The sequence below is a fragment of the Amblyraja radiata genome, chromosome 3 (assembly GCF_010909765.2).
Source record: "Amblyraja radiata isolate CabotCenter1 chromosome 3, sAmbRad1.1.pri, whole genome shotgun sequence".
Classification (NCBI taxonomy): Eukaryota; Metazoa; Chordata; class Chondrichthyes; order Rajiformes; family Rajidae; genus Amblyraja; species Amblyraja radiata.
The window spans coordinates 78,685,509-78,702,409 of record NC_045958.1 but is presented as its reverse complement, the minus strand read 5'-3'; the positions used below and the strand labels follow the sequence as shown (position 1 = coordinate 78,702,409).

The 16,901-nt window shown below is 44.4% G+C and overlaps 1 protein-coding gene across 1 annotated transcript in view; it reads left to right on the top strand.

The window, feature by feature from the left end:
- The first annotated feature begins 2,147 nt into the window (after positions 1–2,147).
- The window catches only part of LOC116971567 (sushi, von Willebrand factor type A, EGF and pentraxin domain-containing protein 1-like), a 127,625-nt gene continuing 112,871 nt past the window's right edge, over positions 2,148–16,901 (top strand). Inside the window, exons 1-5 of the mRNA XM_033018802.1 lie at positions 2,148–2,277; positions 4,463–4,594; positions 8,253–8,408; positions 10,877–11,056; positions 15,258–15,437. Of these exons, the coding sequence (XP_032874693.1) occupies positions 2,148–2,277; positions 4,463–4,594; positions 8,253–8,408; positions 10,877–11,056; positions 15,258–15,437 (778 nt within the window). The remainder of the gene's footprint in view (positions 2,278–4,462; positions 4,595–8,252; positions 8,409–10,876; positions 11,057–15,257; positions 15,438–16,901) is intronic.

Sequence of the window (16,901 nt, the reverse complement as noted above, 5' to 3'; positions counted from 1 at the left end):
AGTGGCCAAGTCAATCATCCGATCTAACCCAATGTCTTTTATATGTTGAAGAGACTGAAGGGGACTAGCCCCCAAAACAAGCATGCTAAAGATGGCTGCAACACAGACTTGGCAGAGCAACACCAGAGAAGACACCCAGCATCTGGTGATGTCCATGAATCGCAGACTTCAAGCAGTCATTGTATGCAAAGGATATGCAACAAAATACTAAATATGGCTACTTTCATTTACATGACATTGCTGTGCCCCAAACATTATGGTGCCCTGAAATATGGGGGACTATGTGTAAACACTGCTGTAATTTCTACATGGTGAAACGAAATGTATAAAAATGGCCTTTATTAAAATCGCAATGTACACTTTAACTACATGTGATTTAGTTCTATTACAAATCTCAAATTGTGGAGTACAGAGGCAAATAAATAAATGATGGGTCTTTGTCCCAAACATTATGGAGGGCGCTGTGGTTTCCCTGGGTGGAAATGCCAAATACTGGACTGCTTAGATTTAAGGTAAGATGGAGAGTTTTAAAGAAGAATTGTGAGGCGTTATTTTTACACAGCGCAGTAGGTGCCTGGGAAGGTAGTGGAAGTAAATGTGCTAGCAGCATTTAAGGTGTATTTAGACATGATTAGGCAGTGATGGGGTATAGCCAATGTACAAGCAGACGCAGGCAAATTAAATAGGCATCATGGTTGGCACAGGCATTTGTTCTCTGATGTACTGTTCTATATTTTATACAAGAAAATGTAAACAACATTAAAAAATCTCATCCACGCACTGTCACCTCTCCTTGTGCTATATCCCTATGGTTGCATTTGTAATAGAGTAAGCTTACTTAAACATAACATGATATGCTATAACTAATTGTATGTGTGCCAAATGTGATGTAATGGCATTAGTAGTGGGTCAAAGCAATTTCTGGGAGGATGTAATGAGAGTCATAGACATACAGGCCCGTCAGCCCAACTTGTCCTTACTGACCAAGATGCCTCATCTAAGCTAGTCCCATTTGTTAATGGGCGTCCTGATTAGTTCTATGTTTAAAAAAAATCACAGCATATGGTCAGAGTCTTTTCCCTGAGTGGAAATGGCAAATACTGAAAGGTCATTATTTGAAACGATGATGGGTAACTCAAGCAGAAATGGTTGGATTTTCAAAGTTTGGGTTTTCAAAGGGTTATTGATCAATCTCCCCTGCCTCCTCCACCTCGCCTCCCACCATCCTCCCATTCAACAATAACAAAATAGTAACTGCTGGAAAACTCAGCAGGTCGGGTGGCATCTGAGGTAAGGGAAACAGTTAACGTTTCACGTTTACGAGCTCCCGTCAGCACCAAGTAGGTTCTGCTAAAGGGTCTGCAACATGAAAAGTACCCAGATGATGCCTGACCTGCTGAGTTTTTCCCAACCTTTCCTCTTGTTTTAATTTTCGCTTTCTCTCGCCTTTTTTTGTTTGGTTCCCATGGAGCAGATACTCAGCAATATGGCCAAGCTGATAACTCCATTACTGAAAGCACATTTCAAATAAAATATACAATGTAGTGATCTCGCCGAATTTAATCCTCAGCTGCCGGGACTGGATTCCAACTTTAGTTTCTGGAACAACGGCTCAGTTCTCTGAATTAAGTTTCCGTAACATAACCGCTGTGTTACAATAACCGCACTGACAATTTGTTAAATTATGTTTCGTTTGCTCAAAGTTTGAATTAATGAAGATTAATGAATTTTATGAAGATTAATGAAGGTTCTTTAGTAACTTGTCAGTTTCTTTGTTGAACTAAATGTTGCAATCAAAAGCGCTTGAACAATTGGTTGGGAAGAAAGCCAAACTAAGAAAAATATTTTATTATTTGAATGCACTAAGTAAAGTTGTACACGTGTTGAGATTGGGGTAATTTACAGTTGGGCGATCTGGACAGAAGTCAAATCTCCAAGGGTGTCACCAGAGAGCTGTTCCTCTCCGCTGGTTATTTCTGTCAGATAATGTGTACACAGTGTGAGCGCACGGCCACCTAATCTTTGACAACCACACTTATCGAATGTAACCAGACAACAGCGGGAGCAGCCGCCACTGACAGGAAAAGACCGGGAATATAAAGACCAGTTGGGCTCCGTGGTCCAAGCCCAGAGTGTGCGCGCTGGCAATGGGGGCAGAGCGGAGCAGCAGCGGCAGCGGCAGCGGCAGCAGCATCGAGCACGGGTGCTGGAGCCGCGCCCTCCCGCTCCTCGTCATCTGCACCGACCTCTTCCACACGGGCATTCTGCGCCTCCACGGTGAGTGCTCTCCTCAGCACCTACCCCCTTTAAAACAACCTCAACCCCACCCGTGTGTAGGAAAGAAACGCAGATGCTGGTTTAAGTCAAAGGTAGACCCGAAACGCTGAAGTCTGAAGAAGAGTCTCGACCCGAAACGCCACCCATGCTTTCTCTGCAGAGATGCTGCCTGTCCCGCTGAGTTACTCCAGCATGTTGTGTCTACCTTCTATACCACCAGGTTAACTATAGAGTACGGGTGGTTTAACGGGCGTGTTGGGAGTGAAGGGCGATGGGTCCTGAGTTATTTTGTTCTGCCGGGGAACTGGCTGGGTCTCTGTTGGAGGAGAAAGCGGAGGGTCCCAGACCCTCCTGATATGTTGGAGGTTAAGAATGATGGTGCATCCGCGGTGAAGCTTTGAGCAACAAAAAAAAACCAAAGTGCTGGAGGAACTCAGCGGGTCAGGCAGCCTCTGTGGTGGGAGATGGACAGGAGATGTTTCTGAAACCTCTTGTGCCCCCACCAACTGTTTTGCGTGGGGACAAATTGTGCCAGGCATTTTCAGCACTTTTCACCTTACCAAAGGGGCATTTTACTTCTTGGCCATCATTTGAAGTTTAATTACTCTTGAAAGCAAAGCAGCAATACAGCATGTGCACAGGAAGCTCTCCTGGTGCAACGTGATTACCAGCAGATGATCATTGGTAATGGTTGAGGGAGGAATGTTGGCTAGGCATCAGGGAGGGCTCTCCAATGTATTGAAATTCATCCGAAGGAGTAGACAGGGCCTCAGTTTAAGACTGCACCTCCAGCAGTACAGCACTCAGTACTGCACAGGGTTGTGGCAGTCTGGATTGTGAGCCTCCCTGAAGTGACCTTTAAACCCCACCAACTTTTCACTTGGAGATAAGAACGCTACTCGGTGAACTGTAGCTGACACTTAGAATTGTTCTCCCATTATGAAAATGTGATGGCTAGGTATCATCTGTTGGGGTTTGTATTTTTTCATTAACGATTTGGGAAACTAATACACTGCACTGGACTTTCACGCCATCAGTTAAACGTTTGATCGTTTGTGCATTTCTTGGTGCAGAAAAAGGCTTGTAATTATTCTCCGTTAAATCATCACCCCTCTTCCAGTTGTGCCAAACATTGCCGATAAGTTACAGAAATTGGAAGGGACTTGACTGCATTTGGTGTTGAGGTATGGTGCAATATACTTTTATAAATCTCCATAAATTCACTAAGATCCCACAAACTGCTGAACTGTTGAAGGGGCTTGGCTGGATAGATACAGAGCAGGCATTTCCCTTGTGGGAGTAGGCTATGGGCAGGGAACTACCAATATTACTAAGTCACTATTAAATCAAAATGTGAATTCAGGAGAAATATCTTTTCCCCAGAAAGTGATCAGAATTTGAAACTCACAGCCACAGGAAGTGGTTGAGCTGTATGACATATAAACGTTTGGTGTTCCTGCCTATGGTTCAGCGAGTATTATACTCGCCTTTGAGCCTAAAAGGTTGTGGGATCTAGTATCATATCAGATTAGAAAGCTGCAATTCCTCAGCAGTTCACCATGATCTGATGTTCCTTGTTCTGGGTAAGACATTCAGCAAGACCATCTCTGCTCTCACAGGCGGGTGTTGAGGTACCTGTGGTTTTATTTGGATTGTTCTCCCCGATTGCCTTGTCAATAGTAATGGAATTCCCCAAATTCCATCACCATAAACAAATGTCTAGTCTTTAATGTTATCAATGTTACATTGTTTTATTATGGGAGCTCTGCTGAAATTGGCTGCCATAGTTCCTGCAATATGATGATGGCAACTACTATAATGTAGTTCTTTGGCAATAAGGTGCCTTAACAGGGAGGTGAAAGACAAGTGAGAAACACATGTCTTTCAATGAAGCAAATAAGAGTAGGTGTACACCTACATGCCTGGTATTATGAAATCTTCTCCAGTCCAATATCCTGGAATGGTAGATTAAAAGAGCACAAATAGGAAGCTATTTGATCCAACACAGCTCTTTGAAAACTAATATCCATAACTAATATCCCCATATCACTTCAGTTGGTTTTTGTACAAACACATGTTCATTTAGTGATTTACAGGTAGGTGGATGGAAGAAACAAATGAGTGGGTGGAGTAAAGAGTCAAATGCATTGGTGTGTGGAATGATTGCATTTTTTCTTCATTGCAGCCAGCACATCTGTGCGAAATTATGATGTTTGTTCTAACTGTCACATTAATGCGACATGCACGTTCAAGGATACGACCAACACTTGCACCTGCAACTATGGGTTTACTGGCAATGGAATAAGTGTCTGCGCAGGTTGGAAAACAATTTTATTCTTTTGAATGACAACAGCATGTTACCAGTGGTATGCTGGCAAGCCCAATATTAACTATCCATTCCTCCCTTTCCCGGAAAGGGAGGGATGTATAGCTGCTAACTTTGCAATTGAGTGGCACACAAACCCTTCAGAGGGCAGTTAAGGGTCAACTATGTTGCTCTGGGCTATTGTCACATCAAGTTCGGAGAGCATAAGGGCAACAGATTTTTTTCCCCTGCAAGGAACTAAAAATGCCCAGGAATTTTCCTCCTGCGAGAACAAACAAGACCTTTCATCTGAAAGATGGTATCTGCAACGGGCTCTCGGTATAACACGAGGAGCACAAGATTATGTGCTCTAGTCTCTGGAGTGAGGCTTGAACCAAAGCGTTCAGACTTCACCCAGCCTGACATCTACACATCCCTTTTGTTCCATTTCACCACATTTCCTTTTATACAAGAACATAAGAAACATGATCTGAGCATTTAGCCCTTCAAGCCACTCATTAAGATAATGGCTGATCTTTCACCTCAGCACCATTTTCCCGCACTATTCTCATACCGCATGCTTCCCTTGATATCCAGAAATCTATTCTAGCATTTTACATTTTATTACTAATCATAATTCTTGTTGCACTCTATAGTGACCAGACATATGGAAGAAACAAAATTAATGGTTTTGCACTATTAATATTTTCCCTTTTTGTTGTTTGCGGGATCTGGGTGTCACCAGGCAAGGCCAGTGTTTAATCGCAGCTGTGAAAGTTGTGGCCATTTGACTCTGGAATCTCTCGGTCAATCTGTAGACGGTTCTCCCAGATCCTGGAGATTTCAAGGATTTGGATCCCACTCCCACTGCCATCCTTTTCCTTGGTGGTAGAGCTTGTGGATTTGGAAGATAGAGTAGCCTAAGACGAGCAACTGCACTACATCTTCTTGATGGCGAAAACTATACTGCCCTAATTTGACAAAAGGAAGCAACTGACAATTTTGTCAAAATTGAGTTATTGCTTGTTTTAGGGTATTTGAGATATGCACTACACAATGGTGAGTACAATTTGAAAATATTTATACCAGAGAAGTAAGAAATTCCGTCACAGAGAGCTGAAAGAAAAACAGGTTTTCCTCATTTACAAGAAAACGCCTTTCTGTCAGTTAACCATATAACCATATATAACCATATAACAATTACAGCACGGAAACAGGCCATCTCGACCCTTCTAGTCCGTGCCGAACACATAATCTCCCCTAGTCCCATATACCTGCGCTCAGACCATAACCCTCCATTCCTTTCCCATCCATATAACTATCCAATTTATTTTTAAATGATAAAAACGAACCTGCCTCCACCACCTTCACTGGAAGCTCATTCCACACAGCTACCACTCTCTGAGTAAAGAAGTTCCCCCTCATGTTACCCCTAAACTTCAGTCCCTTAATTCTCAAGTCATGTCCCCTTGTTTGAATCTTCCCTACTCTCAGTGGGAAAAGCTTTTCCACGTCAACTCTGTCTATCCCTCTCATCATTTTAAAAACCTTGTGTACAGTTGCTTCCTTTTGTCAAAGTACGGCAGTATAGCCATGGCATGCCACTGCTGGAGAGAATCAATCGACACGGGTCAATGGGGTGGTGATGAAGGCATTTGACAGACTCGCCTTCATCAATCGGGGTATTGAAGACAGACGATAGACACAAAAAAGCTGGAGTAACTCAGCGGGACAGGCAGCATCTCTGGAGGGATAGACAATGGGTCATCATTTTGAATGAATGAATGAATAAGCTTATTGGCCAAGTATTCACATACATGGAATTTGCCTTGGTGCTCCACCCGCAAGTGACAACATGACGTACAGTGACAGTTAGGAATGACACATTAAACATTAATAATAAAACATTATCAATGTGAATGAATAAAATGCCAGAGCAAAAGAAGGCTCCAGATTTTTGGCTGTTGAGTAGAGCAACTACTCGTGGATAAAAACTGTTTTTATGTCTGGGATTCAAAGAGTTTGTGGCCAGGGTGAGAGGGGTCAGAGATGATCTTACCCGCTCGCTTCCTGTCCCTTGCAGTGTACAGCTCGTCAGTGGAGGGAAGGTTGCAGCCAGTAACCTTCTCAGCTGATCGAACGATTCGCTGCAGCCTCCGGATGTCGTGCTTGGTGGCTGATCCAAACCAGACCATGATGGAGACGGTGAGGACAGACCCTACGATGGCCGTGTAGAATTGGACCATCATTGCCTGTGGAAGATTGTGCTTCCTCTGCTGCCGCAGGAAGTACATCCTCTGTTGTGCCTTTTTGACACTGCTCAGTTATACATGATATATTAAGGCCACATTTTGAGCTTGTGTACAGTTCTGATCACCATGCCATATGAAGAATGTTATTAAGCTAGAAAGGGGGGGGGGGGGGGGGAATTACAAGGATGTTACGGAATCTGGAGGATTTGAGTTACAAGGAGATACTGGATATGTATTTTTTCCATGAGTGCAGGAGCCTGAGCAGTGACCTTGCAGAGGTTCATAAAATCACGAGGGGCATAGATAAGATAGTAAGTAGCCGCAGTCTTTTCCCCAGTGCAGGGGAATCTCAAACTACAGGGCATGGGCTTAGGGTAAGAAGGGAAAGATTTAAAAAGGATCCAAGTGTTTTTGATTTTCACACACAGGGTGGTGCATGTATGGAACAAGCTGCTAAACAAAGTGGTAGAGGTGGGTACAATTACATTTGAAAGACGCTTGGACAGATACACGAAAAGGAAAGGTTTTGAGGGATGTAGGCCAGGCATACACAAGTAGGACTAACTCAGTTAATCAATGTCACATGGTTCTGACCTTATGATTTTTAGGATGGCCATCAATGAAGTATTTCGAGGAACATTTGCACTGATATCCTGGGAGTGGGCAAATTGATCACCAGCAACCGAACCATAGTCCTTTGAAGTTTTTTCTCTTGATTTTCATTGACCAGCTTTGCTCTATCAGTAACTAGCACCCCTTAATGTCCCATTTAGTCGTGCTACCTTGATATCAAAGGCGGTCACGATCACCTTACCTCTGGAATTTGGCTTGTTGATCCATGTTTGGACCAATGAGATCCAGAATCGAGTTGCCCTGGTCAAACCCAGACCGAGTATGGGTGAGCAGTGTTATTGGTGTATCTTCTATCCTTTGCTAATAATTAAGAGTTGACTGGTTGGCAGGGTAGAGTAAGTAGCCATATTGCAGTTGTTCTGTTTTTTTATGAACAAAATGTACTTGGGTAACTTTCCACATTGCTGGTTGATCCCAGAGGAACAACTTGGCTGGGGACAGCTTGTTCTGGATTCCAGGGCTTGAGTACTACAGCTTGGCTCTTGTCTGGTACCCACTGCCTTTTTTGTAACCACCTTCTGTGGTCTGTGATGCTGGGGACCTGGGGAGAAATAATTCAGGTGGCTTTGGCTGAAGATGGTTGCATATGTTTTTGACACTGATGTGCTTTGGTCACTGATGTGCTCATCTCCACTATGTTGAAGATGGAAATGTTGTTGTTGCCTCCTTTCCTTGTTGAATTATCCACTGCATGTAGCAGCTCTGCTTGGTTGGTTGTTTGCATGGCTGGATGGTTCTTCCAATATAATATGACAGACTCACAATTTTTGCCACTTTCATTGTAGATAAAAATGAATGCCAGATAGGGGCCGAGAAGGTCTGTGGGTTCCATGCTACTTGTTATAACACACATGGTAGCTACTATTGTACATGCAATGAAGGATACAGACCGTCCAACAATATGGATTCATTCACTCCCAATGATGGAACACATTGCACAGGTAACTCTCTTGATTGCCAACTGGTAAAAATGCAGTACATTTTTGTTTAGATTTATAATGTGGTGGCACAATGGTAGAGTTGCTGCTTTACAGCACCAGAGACCTGGGTTCGACCCTGACTACGGGTGCTGTCCATACAGAGTTTGTATGTTCTACCTGTAACCGCGTGGGTTTCTGCCAGGTGCCCCGGTTTACTCGCACACTCCAAAGACCTGCAGGTTTGTAGGTTAATTGGCATTGGTAAATTTGTACATTGTCCCTAATGTGTAGGATAATGTTAGTATATGGGGTGATCGCTAGTCAGCATGCACTCTGTGGGCCAAAGGGCCTGTTTCCATGCTGTATTGCTAAAGTCTAAAGTGGGAAAATGATTCTAATGGGATGTATCTGGTCCATAGGAAACCTATACATCCATAATACTGTTCACAGTCAGACTAAAAAACAAAGACTTCATCATATTCCACAAAAACAACGGGTCTGCCAGTTAGGAGGAAGCTGTGTTACCCATCATGCCTGTGCTAAATCGTTGTATTCTCTGGAATTTAGAAGGATGAGAGGATATCTTATAAAAAAGTATAAAATATAAAAGGACTGGACAAGCTAGATGCAGGAAAAAATTCCCAATGATGGAGGAGTCGAGAACCAGGGGCCACAGTTTAAGAATAAAGGGGAGGCCATTTAAAACTGAGATAAGAAAAAGCTTTTTCACCCAGAGAGTTGTCAATTTGTGGAATTCTCTGCCACGGAAGGCAGTAGAGGCCAATTCATTGGATGAATTTAAAAGAGAGGTAGATAGAGCTCTAGGGGCTAGCGGAATCAAGGGATATGGGGAGAAGGCAGGCATAGGTTACTGATTGTGGATGATCAGTGAATAGCGATGCAGGCTTGAAGGACCAAATGGCCTTCTCCTGCACCTATTTTCTATGTTTCTATTACATAATTTTGTAACATTCAGGAATACTGTGGGATTCACTGCAATGTCTGCTTTAAAAATATGACCTAATGTGGTATGTTTCAAAATTGTGTTATGAGTAGTTGCGGAGTAAGAGCCCTCTTATATTCGTTGTTCTTTTTTCAGTTTTTTAGCTGAAATCTTATCCTGAAAAGAATACCACTTCAGGGCACTGATGCATTGCTGCATGCCTTTGCACTTACAAGAGATGCCTTGCATTAGAAACCTTTTACATTGTGGCCAGTGGGGTATGGGTTGCTAATTCCCTAATTTTGAGCAACTATGATTATATTATATGAATAATATTACAGAGACAGCCAAGAAATTCAATAATGCCTCAGATATTTTACATTTCAAGACATGTGCCTGAGTGTCCACTGAGTTGATCAATAAACCTTGAGTGTGTCTCCCAATAATCTCATCCCATTGGCCCTTCCTGATTGCTCCCAGTCCATCCTCCCTGCCAAGCAACCCCCTACTGTGCCCACCACACCCAACTGACTATCATCTATTCCCTACTTATTTATCCTCAGCTGTATCATCCTTGTTCACTTCCTTTAACCAAAGCATCAGTGTTACTTCCAACCCCACCCCCTGCTCCCCTTCCCCCATGTGCCACCAAATGTCGCCCTTGTGGAGCTGGCTAGCTACCACTGGATACCTCATTGACACTTGCAGCTCAATGACAATACAGCAGCAGACTAGTCCCATTCCTGGCAAGGCTTGTGCCTGCTGCTTCTGGTACAGTCCTTCTATTTCAGACAGTGGCACAGTGGCGCAGTGGTAGAGTTGCTGCCTTGTAGCACAAGAGACCCGGTTTTGATCCTGACTACTGGTGCTGTCTGTGTCGAGTTTGCATGTTCTTCCTGTGACCGCGTGCGTTTTCTCTGGGTGCTCTGGTTGCCTCCCACCTTCCAAAGACGTGCAAGTTTGTAGGTTAAATGGCTTCTGTAAATTTTCCCTAGTGCGTAGGATTGAACTAGTGTACGGGTGATCGTTGGTTGGCGCTGACTTGGTGGGCCAAAGGGGATGTTTTAACGTTGTATCACTAAACTAAACTAAACATAGTAAATATCCAATTTAGCGACGCAGAGAGGAGCGCCTCAGCACCGGAGTGTTCATTGCGTGGAGTTTGCATGTTCACCTTGTGACCGCGTGGGTTTCCTTTGGTTGTTACAGTTACAGTTTCCTCCCAAGGAGGAGTTCCTCCCAAACTGTTACAGTTTCCTCCCAAGTCCCAAAGACGTGTAGGTTGGTTGATTAATTGGTCACTGGTAATAGTACCGAGTGTCCAAATGAGGGTCAGAATCTGGAGACATTCACTGAGAATGTGGGCAGAATGTAAAATGAGATTAATGCACGTTTAAATGGATGCTTGATGGTCTGTGCATGCTCATTGGACTGAAGGGGCAGTTTTCGCGTTGTATCTCTCTATGACAATGACATAACACATAACATCTTATATTAAATATACACAAATAACCAAACTAAGTAACTTGAGTTTATGTCTTCTCAGCTATTGACTGTGGAACTCCCCCAAGTCTACTAAACACATTGAGACACCTACCAGTTAGCACAACCTACGGAAAAACAATATCATATCAGTGTGCACACGGCTATAAGTATGTAAGAGGAAACTTCAGCTTAATGTGCTGTGTCATGGGCCAGTGGGAAGGACAACCCCTGGAGTGTGAAGGTCAGTACTACAAAACACTTCTGAATTAATGCACTGTGTAAATAATGTTTAGGGTTGACTGGGGGGTTTTAAAGAGTCGGCAAATAAAATGTGAATTAAGCGTAATGTGGTAACAGAAGAGGGGTTGAAGACTGGGGCAGATGGACCATGATCACAATGGTTCAGCTGGCTTGAGGAACCAGTTGGCTTACCCCTGCTCCTATGTTCTTGTCTTCTTGAGCCTTACCCACATAAATAAATACTTTGCAGTGTCTATGATCAATACTCTGAAAGTTGTATAGAAGTTGATTTGCTTTTGAATAACGACTCGTATTTGGTGGCTTAGGTTTGAGGTGGAGTTTACAGATTTTTTTTTAGCTTTGGCACTGAAATAATTCAGCTTGATTTTAATCAGGCGTATTATTTTTGATACTATGATTTCAAGTTATTTACATGATTGGGTTGAAAAACAATGGAATTTAGTTGTCAGTAAATTAGATTGAAATACATTCAATTTTTTTTACCATATGAGATAGGGAGCTTAGTTCATGTAAATTTAGTTTTAAAATAGTTCCTGTGTTGATGTTAACTGTGTTTCCAATTGTATATATAAAGGAAGAATTATATGCATTTAATAAGTACGTCTTTTTCACCTCAATGTCCCAAATTAATTTATATCCAATTAAGTACTTTTTTTGCCAGGCCGTTACGATTGTAAAGTCTAAAATACAGTCGCCAACTTGAGCGCCACAAGCTTCCTCTCTCAGTAGTGTGATGGTCCATGGATCATTTGATTTAAGAATGATCTTGTGCAATGAACATTGTCCAGCACACTGGGGCGATCTCCTTGCTTTTTCTTGAAGTAGGGCCATGATGAGGTCTTTCACGTCCAGCTGAGGGTACAGACAAGCCTTTGATGTCACACCTCGTACTATTGTACCTCTGACGGTGCAGTATTCATTCAGGATTGTGCCCCGGTGGCAGCTTTGAGCACAAGTGCAATGTAAACCTGCATTGCTTCCAACTCAGTCCCAGAGTGCTACTTACTGGGCCATCACCACCACAGACCGTGTGGTGCGAGAGGTATCATGGTCATCCTCATTCCTGAGAGCTTAAGTAGATTTTTTCTTCACCAGTGTTTTGACAACAAGTATCAGGAGAAGTTTACCCAAATGCTTAAATGAGAGTTGAAGCTGCCAAGATAGGTTGGTGGATAAACAACAGTAAGTCAAAGTCAAAGTAGCCTTTATTGTCATTCAGACCTTTCGGTCTGAATGAAATTTCGTTGCCTTGCAGTCATACATATAATAAAAATGACAAAAACACACAATAAATACAAATTTAACATCCACCACAGTGAGTTCACCAGGCACCTCCTCACTGTGATGGAAGGCAAAAATCTTAAAGTCCTTGTCTCTTCCCTCCTTGTTCTCCCTCTGTTCCGAGGTGACCTGTGAGCTCCTGACGCTGTCGTCCACGCGTGGCCGATCCTCCGTTGTCGGGTCGCCGCTGCCGCTGGAACGCCACAGCTCCGTTGTCGGGTCGCCGCTGCCGCTGCCGCCACCGCCGGAACGCCACAGCTCCGTTGTCGGGTCGTCGCTGCCGCCAGAACGCCACAGCTCCAATGTCGGGTTGTCGCTGCTGCTGCCGCCGGAACGCCACAGCTCCGTTATCGGGTCGTCGCTGCCGCCGGAACGCCACAGCTCCGTTGTCGGGTCGCCGCTGCCGCCGGAACGCCACAGCTCCGTTGTCGGGTCGTCGCTGCCGCCGGAACGCCACAGCTCCAATGTCGGGTTGTCGCTGCTGCTGCCGCCGGAACGCCACAGCTCCGTTGTCGGGTCGCCGCTGCCGCCGGAACGCCACAGCTCCAATGTCGGGTTGTCGCTGCTGCTGCCGCCGGAACGCCACAGCTCCGTTGTCGGGTCGCCACTGCCGCCGGAACGCCACAGCTCTGATGTTGGGTCGCCGCTGCCGCCGGAACGCCACAGCTCCGTTGTCGGGTTGCCGCTCCCGCCGGAACGCCACAGCTCTGATGTTGCCGCTGGAACGCCACAGCTCCGATATTGCCGCTGGAACGCTGCCCCAGCTCCGAGGCCGCCAGCTCCGCCATTAGGCCTTGGCGCAGACGGAGACGGACACGGGGGATATGACAAGAGAAGTCGCATCCCCCCCGAAGGAAGAGACCAAAAACACGTTTCTCCCCCCCACACCCATACACAACATAATAAAATAAAACCAAAAATTAACTAAAACAGGACAAAAGAACAAACAAAAAAAAGAAAAAACAAACGGACTGCAGGCGAGCCGCAGCTGCTAAGGCACCGCCACCATCTTCAATAATGTCTGTCTAAAGTGTAATGTCTGTCTATTGCAAAGCAAAACCTTCTCTTCAATTTCGACCAATAGATTAGATTATACCTTTAATAATCCTTTTCAGGAAATTACAGTGCCACGACAGCTTCAAGACAGACATAACACCACACATTTCCTCAAATGGCTTCCATACTTAACAAGTTAAAATACAAGTTAAAATACAAGTTAAAATACAATTAATTTAAAAAAAAAGTGCAGTTATTTATGCGCATTATATAATCTTATAGCAGCTGGTAAACAGGACTTCCTATGTCTCTCAGTTTTGCACATTGGTGCAATCAGCCTCTGACTGAAGATGCTGCTCTTGATCACCTTCAGGGCATGGAGTGGGTGAGTGGGGTTGGTCATTATAGAACCTAGTTTGTTCAGAGTTCTGGCCTCTGCCACCTGCTGGACCGTTCGTTGCTCAGCCCCGACCACTGAGCCGGCCTTCCTGATTAGCTTGTCCAGTCTGTTTTTATCCGCTATACGGGCGCCATCTCCCCAACAGGCCACAGCAAAAAACAGAGCACTGGCCACCACTGAATGGTAGACACTGCACAGTAGGGGTTGGCAGATGTTAAATGACCTCAGCCTCCTTAAAAAATACAGTCGGCTTTGTCCCTTCCTGTACACCGCCTCCATATGACACTTCCAGTTCAGCTCACTGTCAAGCTGCACCCCAAGGTACCTGTGATTAGCGACCACCTCCACCTCAGTGCCCTTAATGGTGATCGGCGTTGCTTGAGTCCTCCTCCTCCCCCTCCTGAAGTCCACAACTATCTCCTTTGTTTTTTTGGTGTTAAGATGGAGGTTATTGTGTGCACTCCACTCCACAAAGTTACTTATTATGTCTCTATACTCCTCCTCATTGCCCCCTTTAATGAGGCCGACAACAGCTGTATCATCCGAAAACTTCTGCAAAAAGCAGCTGTTGGTGTTACATTGGAGATCCGCTGTGTAGATGGTAAACAGGAACGGAGCCAGCACAGTTCCTTGTGGAGCCCCTGTGCTGCTCAAGATGGTGCCCGAGACACTGTTCTGTAGGCGCACGTACTGTGGTCTGAGGGAAAGGTAATCCAAACACCACAGTACCAGTGATGGATCCACTTTCATCTTCTCCATCTTCTCCCCTAGCAGTCGGGGCTGAATTGTGTTGAAGGCACTTGAGAAGTCAAAAAAAGTAATCCTTACAGATGCATCAGTAGTGTCCAAATGTGTGTATACCCTCTGCAGCATGTAAATGAGGGCATCATCGACACTGATGTTAGGTTGATATGCAAACTGTAAAGGATCCATTTGATTTGACACACTAGTCCTGATGTAGGAAAGGACAAGTCTCTCAAATGTCTTCATTATATGTGAAGTGAGCGCTACTGGTCTGTAGTCATTGTGGAGAGTGGGATGGGTCTTCTTTGGGACAGGTACCAGGCAAGATGTTTTCCACAGCCTTGGAACCCTCTGTAGACGCAAGCTCAGGTTGAACAGGTGTGTTAGAATACCACACAGCTCTGAAGAGCAAGTCTTCAGTAGCCTTGGGCTGGTGTCATCAGGCCCCACTGCTTTCCCTGGCTTCAGTCTGTCCAGCATCACCTTGACCTGAGCAGTATGAAGAGTCATGGGTGGGGCTGCCGGTGGAGTGGGAGGTGGAAAGAGGGGACTCCGTACAGGTGACATCTCAGGAGTGATGGAGAGAGGGATGGGAGGTGGAGAGGAAGCAGCAATGGTCAGCAGACCAGGTGGGGGAGGCTGGGGTGGTGTGGAGCCGTCAAATCTGTTGAAGAATCTGTTCAGATCATCAGCCAGATATATTTGTGACATAATGTGCTTCAGTGATCTTAACTAGTACATTTTTTTTGTGCCTCTTCAGCCATTGACTGTGGACCGCCCCCAGTGCTGGAGAACACAGTGCCAGTCTCATCGGATAACACAACGTATAGAAGCACAGTGGTGTACAAGTGCCAGACCGGACATGTATATGTGAGAGGAAATGCCATGTTAGTCTGCTCTGCCTGGGGTAGGTGGGAAGGATCAACCCTGGAGTGTGAAGGTTGGTGCTTCCAAAGTAAAATGGGTCTAATTAAATAATGTCTCTATTGAAGCAGCCAGTTACTCATGTTCCAGAAGTGGCAAGAAGTTTGTAATTTAGTTTTGTTTATACTTCTACATGAAAGTTATTCAGATTTGTGCGAGCAAAACCAGGTTTGAGGCCTTCACATCTTGCTGATAACAATCAAATAATATTTACATCCACGCCTATACCGTTCAGAGATCACATCCTGTATTTGGAGGGACAGTATGAACCCAACACATGGCAATCTACTCCACATGTATTGCAGAATTCATTCCTGTGGAGAGATGCACATTAGTTACAACATTGGCTGGCAGAGTTTGCGAGGTTAGTGATATTCAATCCAGTTAAAAGCCATCACCTCAGGTACTTAACTCATCAAATCTCATTACATGATCTGTCTATTAGGCTACACATCAAGAATAATTTTTTTAAAGGGCTTTAGCAGTAGAGCTGTTGCCTCACAGTGCCAGGGATTTGGGTTTGATCCCAACCACGGGTGCTGTCTGTGCGGAGTTTGTCCCTGCGACAGCGTGAGGTTTCTCTGGGTGCTCCCACATTTCCTCCCACATTCCAAATACGTCCAGGTTTGTAGATTAACTGACTTCTGTAAATTGCCCCTAGTGTGTAAGATGTGAAAGTGGGATAAAATAGAACTAGGGCACAGGCAAGCAATGGTCGGCGTGGAATTGGTGGGCCAAAGGGTTTGTTTCCACGTCCTATCTCTAAAACTGACGCATTTGATTTGACATACGGGTATGTTTATATTTGTCGGCCAATGCCAATTATTTACCTTTTTATAACAATAACAACATTTAAAATAGAGCTGATTGCCTGGGAGTAGTGAATAGAGGTTGAGACTTACTTTACAAATCCAATTTTCTTATTTCTTTTTTCACTGTATCCACTGAAGTGTCACCTCCTCTACATGAAACTGGCCTGAAACATGAACTTTTCAGCACAAATACTACCTGACCCGCTGAGTGGTGTCAATATTTTCTGTTCTTTCTTCATTCCCTCTCTTTGGTAGGTCAATAGCTCACTGCTGTTTACAGTTTCCATTCGATGTGTGTACGGTCCTTTTTTAAATCTTGCAATAATTTCCATTTTCCTTGATTAAGTATCATCATCCTTGTTTTGTTCTACCCCATGACATTTGTACACTCAGCATTGCATCGGAAATGTTCTTGTACAATTGTTTCCAATTCATTGGGCAGAACCACATGTAGTAATTTTGTGGAGACCAGGATCTATATAACCAGATTTTGTTTTTACCTGGGGCATCATAATCTACTCTACCTACAATCCAGGCAACTAGCCTACTATAGAAACATAGAAACATAGAAAATAGGTGCAGGAGGAGGCCATTTGGCCCTTCGAGCCAGCACCGCCATTCATTGCGATCATGGCTGATCGTCCCCAATCAATAACCCGTGCCTGCCT